Consider the following 12744-nt stretch of genomic DNA (forward strand, 5'->3'; position numbering starts at 1 on the left):
CATTTTTGACAACTTTGGGGTTCTTCCCTTTTCCTCCAACACTTTCTGGCACTGCCCAACATCAGAGTGACATCCTGGATGAGATGGGCCAACCCAGAGCAACAGCTCCACATGTTCTGCATTAGTGTCGCTATTAGTCTCAAATATTATTTCTGTAACTTTTCCCAAACTCCGTCAAGCACCCTTGGGTTTCTCTGCTCAAAGTTTGAGCCGAGTGCAGGTTTCAATATCCAGCTTGAAAAGCTTCAAGTCCACAATGAGACAATCTCCACCCAGCCGATACATCATGAAGAGGCCCCTGTGCTTCATCACCTGCAGCCAAAGCCACCTCCACAATCAACCAAACCAGAGCAGAGTTGTAAACCCAACCATACATTTGTATGTGGGAGCAAAAGTGTGCTGAGGCCCCCAGGCTATGGGCTGAAAGCAGGACCAGCCAGTAAGCACCTGCACTCTGCTCAGTCTTTCCAGTTTGTGCAAAGCCGAGCAACTGGAGGGTGCCAGACAAATTTAGAAAACCAGGCGATGAATCAAACCAGAGGGAAGAGTAAGAAAGTATGGCTGAGGGTCCAACCCATTAAAATATGCATTAAGCTAAGTTAGCTTCATAACTAAGGTGGGGGAAATCAAACTGCATTTTATTTCCTCAAATTAGAGCTTACCCATGGTGGTAAAACTCAGAGCAGGAGGAAGATACTGCTGGCCTGCCGCTGCCTCAGCCCCTGGGATCCAGCACTAGCCCTTCTGCCTGCCACACGTGACACAAACACCCATTACTTGTTTACTCTCATTTGGCATAGCTCCATGTGCACTTAATGGCCAGCTCTAGTTGGAGCATGATATACCTGCAGCAGCAGTTTGGAAGGCTGTAAGAATAAATGTACAGGCTTAAAAATATATGTTACTATTTGCAGTAATGTGGGTGATTGGAGTGAACAGGTTGGGGTGAAACATGAAGGCCAGTTCCAAACCAGAGCCCCCTAAAAGTCCTGGGATGCCTGGATTGGAGTTCCTGACTGAGGATTTTTGCAGTAACAAATTCAGAAAGCGCAGCCCTGAAGAGGCATCTGCTGAGTAACACAATCACCAGATATCTGGAGAGCAATCAAAGCAACAGCTTTTTTTTTTTTTTTTCCATGTGGTATGGTACTAAGCACTGGAAACAAACTTTTTCCCAAGGAGGGCTCTTTTAGCCCCAGGAGACATTTTGGCTGATAGCTTCAAGCAACTGATGATTCTGGCAGCACTGGTTTCTTTAGCATCCAAGCTGAGACACCCAAAAGGGACTTGCTTTTCTGTCGGCAGAGAATGGTGCCTCCCAATATGGTCCCCCCCCCCGCCTAGGGCTAATCGCTTTTGGAAGTGCACACCTCCATCACCCAAGGTGATTACTCTGAAGGGAAATTGCTGTAAGAACTCATTAATGAAACAGGAAGCCATTATTTCTCACCCAGTATATGGTGTCCTTTAGGAACAGCACTGGGCTGGGAACCAAGACCCAGGTGAGATCATGTGCTGGCTTTTTCTTCTCAGATAAGAGCATGAAAACCGTAGTAAACAACGCACGCTCCGTATAGGTCTGCTGAACACCAGTATCACTGGCTTAATGCTCCCTAAACCTGACAGGCAGCACGAACTACTGCATTCCTTAAGTGACCTTGGAAGGGAATAGCTCGTGTGTAAGGAGGCACCGAAGTGTCTCGCAGAGCCTTTTTAAGCACACTGTTCTTTTGGGGGAAGGGGGTGGAGCAAGGTGGTGGAGGTACACTGACTTCCCCGTGACCTCAGAAGCAGGGTTACTTTTCTTGAGTCCTTGAGTTTTCCTTCCGTCGTGGTCCCACCAAAGTTGCCGTGCTGCCTCCTCCTCTGCCTTCCTCCTTGCTGGGCTCTGCACGCCTTTTGCTGTTATGGGGCTGGACACGCCATCACCACTCCACCACCGCTCATCTCCGCAGGGGGAGGAGGGCCTGGGGCAGAGAGACATTACCTGTGCATTTGCCAGCTGTTATATCCATCTTTCATTGAAGACCACAGCACAGTGATGAGTAAGTTCCCCACACGAACCAAGGATGGGAAGTAAAAGAATGATGTTTCTTGTGGGAGCAGCCTAAGGAAAGAATTCCCCTCTTCCTCCCTCCCTCCCACAAAACCCAGACTAGATGGAACAGATAGCCTTGGTCTTGTCTAACCCATCCCATTTCTGATGCATAAAGCATCCTCAAAATGTCCTCAGATAAGACATTCTTCCTATCTCATGCTATTTAAACTTAACAATCAATAAATGCAAACCAATTCAGGGTTTAACCAGGAATACAGATTTGGTATTTAGCTGGGGGACTACTGGGATAACACAGCTGGGACATAGCTAATACCGCTGCTTCCAGACATGTGCCCAAATGGTGGGCACTGAGGGAATACCACGCACTTGAGAGCCTGCTGCAAACTGACCTCACGTACCCGTAAGGCCTCCTGCTCCAAGGTGCATTTGTTTTGAGGGCATGCAGCACCTGGGGGGCTGGCGGGGAAGGTAAAACAGGAGTGATGAGAGCACCAGGTGAAAGAGCTCTGACTCAGGTATGGGTGACGGATACCCAGGGATTTTGTTCGTTCCTTAATTTTCCTTCATTCTGCTTTGACACAGAAGCCACGTAAGCATCCCATCTAAGCAGGCATGCTTGTGAAGCAGTGTTACCTTAAAAACAGCAGAAGGATAAAAGAGGACTTTTGAAGCTTCTCCTATTTCTTTTCTTTCCCATTTCCACTAAGAACTTTTCTTTCCTAGACCAGGAAGATGCATCTTTTAATTTTTAAGAAAGACTATTGGGAACATGAATTTAAATATGGAGAACCAACCTAGATTTGCATGAAGGCACCCCAGAGTACCATACAATCGTAAAAACTAAGAATGGAAGAGCCACCTAAATCTGTCCCGCTGCTGATGCAGAATAGCTCCCTACAGGATATTTACAAGTTTTTAACGCCTTGGCCTTGTGTCTCACATGCACCAAAGACACTCTTTTAGGCCAATAAAACATCCCTTGTCATGGCTTAATGCTATAAGAATTAATTTATCACTAATTATTTCCTCCTTTAAAGCCCTTCTCTTTGGATAGAAGTGACATAATTCTTAAAAAAAATCACCCTACTTAAAGACTAAGTACAGGGTCCCCTCCAGCTCCCTGCCCACAAAGGCCAGCTCTCCAAATGTTTTCCCAGTTTAATTTCAGCCCTTACAGTTGATGAGGAGCAGAAAACATTGGTCATGGGAGTACTGGGGGGAATGGCTTGAGTCCTCTCGCTGCTCCTGCCTGGGCACCCTCCGACCAAGGGTCTGCTGGAGGCTTGGAAGGGCTTTTCCTTCGTGGTGGTACCATCCAGGTTAGAAAAGGGTGCACCTCTTTGGGCTTAATCACAGAGCTAACTCTGAATTCTGATAAAGCGAGGCCTAACAAAGTAAAGATGAAGTCGGGACTTAACCGAAGCCTAAGGAAATATGATTTCACTTTACATAAGTCTCCCTCTGTCTCTCTCGCGTACACACAATCCCAACGTAAGTGATTTAATCTCTTATAGTTGAAGGTCAGCCATTTCAATGCTGTATTTTTTCCACAGCGAGTCACGGTTTCTGCTCTCCTGGCAGATCTGCACAATTGACATCTTTAATAAACCACAAAGGCAAGGCAATTTGAAGTTACTGGACGCTTTTATTTTAATGTAGCACCCAGCTCTCTATCACATACATTTTCCAAAATTAGATGGGCATAGTATAGAACACCATACATTTTGCAGCTTACCACATGGACAGTCTGCAGCTGTGAAAACAAATTGCTTAAATCTGGCTATTGACTTTATAAGTTAAAATTCAAATATATAATAGCCTCAGGGTAATTTTTTTAGATTAACAATGATAATGCTTGCAATACGATTTCTTTATATCAAAAAATCAGTAACAGAGTAAAACATAATGCAAATGTTCATAGCACATTATCATGAAGATAACTGAAAAAAGCTTCAAAATACATATCTCTTCTCAAAGGTAATACATCAGATATATTTTTTTTCCTGAAAAAATACTTTTACTCTTAGTCAATAAAATATGTGGCTTTGTGACGCTGTGTATTTTCTTGTCAAGGACGGTGTGTGCTGAAGGCCAAAGGGCTGATGGTGCTGGAAAACAGACACCTCTCTTTCCCTGGCTAGCAACTTTTACAAGCTCTCTTTCTCCTGATCTGGAAGCTCAGCTGGGAGGAAAGCAGCTTATACACCACCAAAAGGCAAATTTCCTATCATGCCCATCCTAAATGCCTCCTGTGAAGGGTTCCAAGTCCAACCATCCCATCAAAGGGGGTCATTTTACCATGCAAGTTGTCACCACCCCATGCTGGTTAGCCCCGGCAGAGTGAAGTTGGGACTGTCTGGATGACAGCCGAACAAGTTCCTCTCCCCGATGTGCATACAGAACTCCCAGCACCAAAACTATTGCCGTGCACGTAAAAACAGCTTGGAGATAATCTTTTGAGTTAAAAAGGATATTCACCAACGTGCCAATAACAGGGATGAATCCACTAAGCACTGACATTTTTGCTATGTCACCAAAACTCTCTGGAAGAGAGACCTGAGAACTGTCTGGAAAGAGGTGGTAATGTTTCCTCTGCATCCTAGTATAAAATTAGTAACTAGGAGAAGCACATTGATCATTAAGGATTAACGTTTGTTCATAGGCAGTTTGTTTAAAGGAATGCCTCTGAAACGGAAGCTGTTTGCCTTGCTTAATTACCAGGTCATTATTTATATTTAAAGGCTCAAATAAAAATGGCTTGATCTACAAAGGCAACCAGTCACTACATTTAGCTGGGCATTTTTCTTTTTTCACCACTAGAATTACCGTGTATTGAAACAAGTATTTCATAGAAAGGTATCAGATGATATGAACATTAACAGATCCATAAAGAAATGCATGATCAAAAGGAAGACACGTGAGTGCACACTTACACACACACTGAGGAAGATCCCTATCTGCTCTGCCTAGTCTTGTCCTGCAGACAAAAATATTTAACTGTTCAAATCAGAATAGCTGCAGGAAATTGAAGACTTAGAAAGGGGCACCAGGCTCATGGTTAGCACATCTTCCCAGATGCAAAGAAGCCGTGCTGCAGCTCCTGTTGGCAGTTATCCTCTCTTGCTGGGCATGTTCTGCTCTGCGTACCTACAGAAACCATGAACTGAGGAGAGTGAGACCTCATGCGTGGGAAGCTGCTCTCAATCCTCGGTCAGGCTGTAAACTGGGACAGGCAGATCCTAGCTGCTGCTCTGGGTCAGGCACGAGGGGCTTAAAGCTGATCGCTCTCCTGTAGCTCAAGAAAGTGCCCTGAACATTGAGCAAACTGCCTGTGAGGCCTCCCTTTCTGACCAGATGGTCTGTCTTGGGTCTATGAGCATCTCCCACACAGAGTTTCAGAAAGTAAAGGTTTCTGCAAGAAATAATGATTTTGCTGTGGTCACATTTTTCCAAAGGAAAAATACTTTTTGAGAAAGTCTGTGACACTGGATTTAGATGTGAATTTTGATCAGCCAGGGTTGGTTAATAGTAGCCATGAGCGTGGCTGCATGGAGCAACTGCCAGAAGCAGTGTCTATAGCTTCACGATGCCTTCTCTCCCTCTCAAAATGCTAACGGCCTCCCCAAAACCAGACACACTTTTTCATTTTGGATGGGCTATCATGAATGCTTAAGTACTGAGACATACAGAAGAGTAACTTCCTGCATCATATATATAACACACCAACATTTCTCCTTGAATTTTCTGCTTTACTTTCTGTGAAGTAGTGTATCATCATCATAGCCGACATTTCACCAAACGGAATACAAATCAGCTCACACTCTAGGCCTTGAAGTTGAGTGGGGCATTTGACTGCAACCCTAAAAATGCAGGGATGGTTAAACTTTTAATTTATTAAGTCCTGTGGTAGAGTAAAAACTGAGTAAGTATTTTGTTGTTGGCTAACCAAGCATCCTAATTTCCAGTGAATGAAAAAACCCCTGTATGTTAGAAGGGAGACATTTGAATAAGACATATAAAGCAGACTTTTCCACTCTTCCTTTGAACAGCATCTATTCCATGAATAACCCAAGTGAAATAAATGGGGGATTATTCTAGAGGAAGCTCCTATCAAACATTATAAAGTCTTCCACTGCCTTAAAAAGGCAATGTGCACACTTCTTTGTAATCATTGAAAAGCTTTCCTTAAAAAAATCACCCATAAAATAAAAACCAAACATGCCATATGATCATTTCCTATCAAATAGTAGGTGCATATTAACTAAATGACAATGTAAGAACTAAAAAGCAAACAAAGAGTGAGCACTTCATTAAAATTTCAGGAATGGCTCAGTGTTGTGAACATATGAAATAAATGATGGTAACTTCTGAACAGTACCACTCCTAGCAAGAGGGCAGTAGCCATTTTGCAGCTTCCCAGAAATTTGCAGGTCTCGCATTTTGTCACTGACCAGGAATGACCGTCTGACACCAGCTATGCACCAGTTGCACAAAAGAAGTCCCAAATCCAGAGAAATGGTTGTTGCTTGTTGACATAGCAATGTGTAGTTGAATCGAAACCAATGTGTCACAAAACCAGATTTTCAGTAACAATTCCTCAAATGTTTATTTTCACCTTCAGACTTCTGGATCCATGTCCTACATTCATATCCCTTTCAGCAAAAGTAGGCTGCTTCCTCATCACTTCAAGCATTCCTGTTGATATCTGTCTTATCTCTCAGCAAAACTTTTGGCTACTGTGATGTCCTCCAATACCCCACTGCAGCCATTCCATGATACACGCTGAAGGAAGGCTACCCAGCTGCTTCAAACCTGCTTCTCCTTCCTCTCAGCCCCAGGGCCATCCTATAGCTACAGGGAGAAAGCATCGCACCAACAACAGTAAAACACTGTTGCACCATTTCTGCAAGGCAAATGCATACACTTAAATTAAGTCAGTGAACAACAGGATATGAAACACGTGCAGCGTTATGTTTAAGACAGATAACAGGCAGGTGACATTCCCTTGCAGTGAAGCACACATCGCATCCATGGAGGGAGCAGGGCTGACATCGTTATGTCTGAAGTCACCCAATCTAAGAGTATTGGCCCAAGAAATAAAGCAACATTAGTCAGCCAGCTTCCATTACGAGAACTGAGACCAAAGCCAACGACCACTGCATCCATGGAAAAATCCCCACAGGATTCAGTTGGCCCCGGATCAGACCCAGGTTAAAAATTAATCCTTGCTTCTTCATTTAGAAAACAGACGAGCATTAGCAGCTTCATCCTATCAGTAGCATCTCCAGTGAGGTGCAAAGGAACCTTAATGAAAGCCTGTTGTAGAAGGCAATTATTTCCATCACACATTTTATAACCTCATATATAGCACTTCTGCTACCTTTCTTCTTTTGGAAATACAGTTCTTGTACACATCCTTAAAACAAATCAGCAGCTATTAAGACAACAAAGCAGAGTAATACCAATGTACAGAGAACAGCTTTTACAAAAATGCCCCAAATGCATTTTAGCCTCTTGTTAGGAATACACTGTTGGTTAAAAAACACAAAGAAGGAAAAAAAAGCTATAAACCAGTGATCTCAAACATGCTAAAACTATGCAGAGACACTGGCAGTTGCAAGCAAGTGATCAAACACTGGTGATAGGAAACATTTATAGCTCAAAAAATTTTTTTAATTTCCAAAATAATTAAGTTTTAGTATTTTTTACTGTTCTGTCATATGATTTGAACTTATAAAATACAAGTCCTCTAACATTAAAATACATCTGTGATTGCATAATAAACAGTACTAAGAAAATAATTATCTGACATGATTGCGGATAAAGACTCTGTACGTCTAGTGACTTTTATTCCTGTAGTACATTAAAACCCACAGGTACTCTACCATGATTCAGTCCTACAGGAATCAGTAACATCCACAAGACCATCTCAGAGGATGAGTTTTAAATTTACGCAAGAATTCAGGAATGCTGTACCTCTTAATGATCAGGGCAGGAGGTGCTGCCAGAACACATATAAATCAGGAATTCTTTACATAAATAAAATACTCTCAGGTTATTCATTTCAGTGATAAGCTGCATTTACACATTAGGCTGGGAAGAGGGAGGAAAGAAGGCGAAGCATCCCCCTGCTCAGAAATATCCGGCAGTCAGATATTAGTTTTCTATACCTTCTTCACTCGCAAAGGCAAATGTGCGCAGCGGGGTGAACGAGACCCAACAAGCCAGTCCTCCCCACCGCCACCACCTCGGCAGAAACCCTGCTCAGCCGCGCCACGCTCCTCTCCTTGCAAGGCTGTCAGGATGCGCGCTGTGCTCTTGCCACTGCATGGCGGCGCGGGAAGTCACAAGACAGTGACAGGACGTAGCTGCTCCAGCTGCGTTTCCAAGGCAATTCGTTCCTTGTGAACCTCCTGCAGGTGGGAGAGACGCGCTGTAATTTTTGGGATGCTCGCATGTGCCACACTGCTCCGGTGAAGAGCAGCCAGGCAAACCACCGCCATTGACTGGAGGGTCAGGGCTCTGCTGTTTAAGTAACCCTCCTTGCAGTCTCCCAGCACCATACCAATGCCACACGACCACCCCGCGCAGCCGACTACTGCCTCCTCCTGACAGCGGGGCAATACGGAGGCACAATCACTTGCTCAGGTGACCATGGAGAAGAGCAGTCATCCGCTGGCCAGCGGAATAGCTTGGGACGCAGTGAAGCTGGCTACAATTCGCCATTTTTACCAAAGAAAATCAGGTCATTTTGAAATCACATTTCCCTCAAAACTGCTTTTTGAGAATTTTTGGTTCACACAACCGACCTCTTTCCTTTTCGAAACGAACAGAACTTAGCCTTTCTAAGATGACGCAGGCTTTGCAATCTACCTCTTTGGCAGCTGTGGCAGGAAGATCATCAGTCTTGATCAGAAACTAATGGTGAAGGCTTTGGGGATTGCAATTTTGGGAAAGCCTCTCCTGGTCTCGAGGCTGCCCCTGCGTTGGGGGGCACCCGGTTCTCGCTGACCTCCCATCAAAGGGCTCCCAGGCCAGTGTGGGAGCCAGGCTGACCTCTGACTGCTCCGGGCTTTAGTACCCCATTTGGGCAGGCTCAGAGCCCCAGCACCGGAGCGCACACTCCCTGTGCCTCAGCGTAAGCTGTGCCTGAGGGGCACCCATCACGTCTTCTGGTCTCCGTAACAGCAGCAAAGCCCTGCTCCATCAGAAAGCTTCCAGGCAGCAATACCACTTGAAGGACAAGTTCGGTTTGCTGCTCTTTTGCGAACTTAGGCAAATCTCTCTGTCTTTCCGTGCTTCTTTCACCCTGCTGTAAAATACAAGTAACAGCATTGGCCTGCTTTGTGAAGGTCGGGGAGTTTAAGCATGTTGAAGATAGCGCATGGAAGCAAATAAGATCTGAGCCAAGGAATGACAGCAATGTACTGTCATTAAAAGCTTTCCTCTCCATGCTTATTTCGATTGCTGTCCTATATTTTGCTACAATTTCAGTACAGATCATCCACTCTGTATCTCTCTTGGGAGATCCTTGAAAAGCAGTTAAGAAATTATGTCAAGCAAAGTTGAACATGCCATCAAACTTTCATGTTGACTGAAGAAAAAGTGCAAATGGGGGTTCACCTCCCTTTCCAGACAAGTGGGTTCATAATATGCAAGGAAGAAAAAGCTGTAGCAGATGAAAAACTGAAGTCTGTACTACCTTTGGACTAAGACAACAGAAAAGTGAGAACTGAGAAGAAACCAGCCTCTTGAGAACAAGTCGGCAGACACTAAAATAGATGTTCACGTAAAGCAAGCTTTAGGCATCCATGTATACCAAATGCCTGACTCCAGGAGACAGTTATGTAGCACAACTGATCAGAAGACAAGCAAGGTACACTTGAGCTGCTCTTCTGCACTAGGTGACACCACATTCTCAAACTTTTCAGAAAGACAAAAGTTCACCCTTTAGACTTACTCTAACTGCCAGTGGAGCTGTAGGCCCATAGGTCATAAGTTTTCCCAGAAAGCCTCATCCTACCCACACAGACAGTATAGTTATTCCCTTCCAGAAAGCAGGAAGTAATGCAGTAGGTCTCATGTGGGAGGATGAACAAGATTCTCTGCTGGTGGTGAACATAACTGATCGCAGGGAGCTTTGTCACCAATTTTCAATGCATTCCTTACCTTCAGCTGCTGCTGGAGCTCACTGTTCAACCTGGCGAGCACAGCATTGGCTTCTTTGTTTTTTCGTATAGCAGTCTGAATAGCCCGTTTCTGCTTGGAAGACTGTCTGCCAGACAGATAAATACAAAACATTTCAGTTAAGAGCCTCAACAGTGGCTGATGCCAGAAGACCAGCCATCCATTTTGTGCATCTGTACTCTATACGCACTGGACTACACTTCAAAAACTAGGTACAAACTACAGATTTAAGAGAAGAAAAAGGTAACACTGAAATGAGATGGCTGAACCAGGTGCACTACTTGAAAGTAGAATGGTCACACTTGTTAACCCGAATGACAGAAACATTTTAGGCTGTCTCAATTATTTCAAAACCACTGCATTCTGATTCATCTTGAGAATAATCCCTGCATAGTTGTGCTTATTGCAGCATCTATACATAAGCTGTTTTCAGACACTTGCAGAGTTTAAGGACTCAGGAGTGGTTAACAGAAAATACAAAAATAATTCTATGCGGAAAGAAAGGACAACTGCATGAAAATACTGTCTCAGATTTTTTGGGGCACTGCTGATTCTGATGTTTCTTGACTTCAAAAATTCATCTTTCATTCAAAGCAGTCATTTCCACCAAAACCATCTGATGTCACAAACAGGAACAGGTAGATGGCTTATGGACTTATCTCTTTTGCCGCTTAAATAAAAGATTTCTTTCCTATTATTATTATCACTCTATAGCCCATGGTAACTGATCTGGAGGAAATTACAGGTAGGCAGACCGGTACAAAAAGAGAGAGCTCTGTACATAAGGACCAACCTATTCCAAGAAACAGGTAACAACAGGAAAAAGGAAAGAAAATATAGAAAATACTGGCTGAATAACCAAGCCCTTTTCCAAATAGATTATTTTAAAGTTTTACATGAGGCATCAAGGGCTCTTTAATGACAAATTTGATCTAAAACAGATGCCCTATTTAAATAAGGCCCATACTGGTACACAGTCCCCATTAGCTCTTTTCTCTTAACAGAGCTGATGGCACTGATCTTTGCAACAGAATCTGTTTCGCAGCACAAACAGGTCTTTATGCTGTTATCTTCCAGTGAACTGTCAGTTTCCTGCTTCGCTCTTTTGCTTCAAACTACTCTCCATAGGCTATAAAGTAATAATGACAGGAAAAAATAAAAAACAGGACGATATACCTCTGTGGTCATTTAAACATTTTAGGAGAGAGATAGACAAGACAGGATTAACTTGAGATGCTAACAAATGCTGCTATCTTTCTTTGAACCGCTATGGAATATGCACTCCCAAAGCACAAAATAGCACTTTAAGGGCATCCTGGGAGTCTTATTACTTATCATAATCTCCAATTATGCAGCACAGATTCAGCCTACTGATAAACAGTTTGCCAAGAACCACTCAACTGATTTGGGCAGCTTGGTTTTGTTTCAGACTGAATCAGATGTCTTTGCAAGGCTTTGGGTGAAGGTAGGCTATAATGTTTGCACACTGTTTCAGTTGAGGGAGATCTATAGATCCAATAGGGCCTCAAGTGCCTTTGCTTACCATTTGTACAGCCCCTTCTCCACTGCTATTAAATAAATATATAGTGAAATGCCTACAAGTCTTTGTTGCCAACAGCTTCAACAGCCATATTTATGAGAGCAAACAAAACATGCTGGGTTTGGCAATTATCAGATTATCACAAGTGGTCTATGGCTCAGCTCATACCAGTGGCGAGCTCATTAGCAACCTGCCTTGCGATGAAGAAGTATCACAAAGATATGACCAAGGTCAAGCATTTCATGACTCAATTTCCTGGGCATTTATCTGGTCATATCTGTCCACATGAATGAACAAAATTCCAGAAGCTATGGGAAAGGCAAAAACACACACCCACAGAGCTAAAAGGAGATGTGTTAGAGATGCTGGCTGAACAGCTTGGCTTGCTCTTCAGACATGTCTACCAGATAGAGAGGTCAGACACCTCTGAAGAGGCTATCAATCAAATATTACCAACTTATACAGTCACTACAGACTTAGTCTGCATTTGAGAAGACAGATGTAGATCTCAGAGACCTGTATCTTGTGAAGCATTTTCAAACCCAGAACTATTAAGCACAACATTATGCAAAGAGCAAATCCTGCCACATCAGATCTCATGGTGCAGTTTGGCATGCTTGGTACAGGTTTTTACTTTTGGACTGGGAGGTGAGGCTTGACTGTTGGCAGGGAAGAAGTCACATTTATAGTGGGAGAAAGCTCTGGGGTCTCCAAGCCCTGCGCCTCCGTCCGGAGCTTCCTGCGGGTGGGTTTGGAGGGCGGCTGAGCAAGAACAACCTCCTGCAAGGGAGAAGAACAGCAACATTAGGTCAGGCCATATGCATCCCATCATTAGGCTGGGGAATACTTGTGACACAGAAATTGCTGACAGCTGGCCTAAGATTTCATAATTTAAAGTGGTACAGAGCTTAATTTAAATTTGGTAATAGCCTCTCAGGTTTCTGACTTTGAAAAAAGG

The 12744-nt window shown here is 43.7% G+C and overlaps 1 protein-coding gene across 3 annotated transcripts in view; it reads right to left on the reverse strand.

The window, feature by feature from the left end:
* Nucleotides 1-3684: 3684 nt before the first annotated feature.
* The window catches only part of REPS2 (RALBP1 associated Eps domain containing 2), a 102840-nt gene continuing 93780 nt past the window's right edge, over nt 3685-12744 (reverse strand). For all 3 annotated transcript variants that reach the window (XM_069770308.1, XM_069770309.1, XM_069770306.1), the window contains 3 exons: nt 12421-12566; nt 10229-10334; nt 3685-8472 (listed from right to left, as the gene is read on the reverse strand). In XM_069770308.1, coding sequence (XP_069626409.1) covers nt 8404-8472; nt 10229-10334; nt 12421-12566 — 321 coding nt within the window. In that variant the 3' untranslated portion in view covers nt 3685-8403. The remainder of the gene's footprint in view (nt 8473-10228; nt 10335-12420; nt 12567-12744) is intronic.

This window comes from Haliaeetus albicilla, chromosome 25 (genome assembly GCF_947461875.1).
Source record: "Haliaeetus albicilla chromosome 25, bHalAlb1.1, whole genome shotgun sequence".
Taxonomy (NCBI): domain Eukaryota; kingdom Metazoa; phylum Chordata; class Aves; order Accipitriformes; family Accipitridae; genus Haliaeetus; species Haliaeetus albicilla.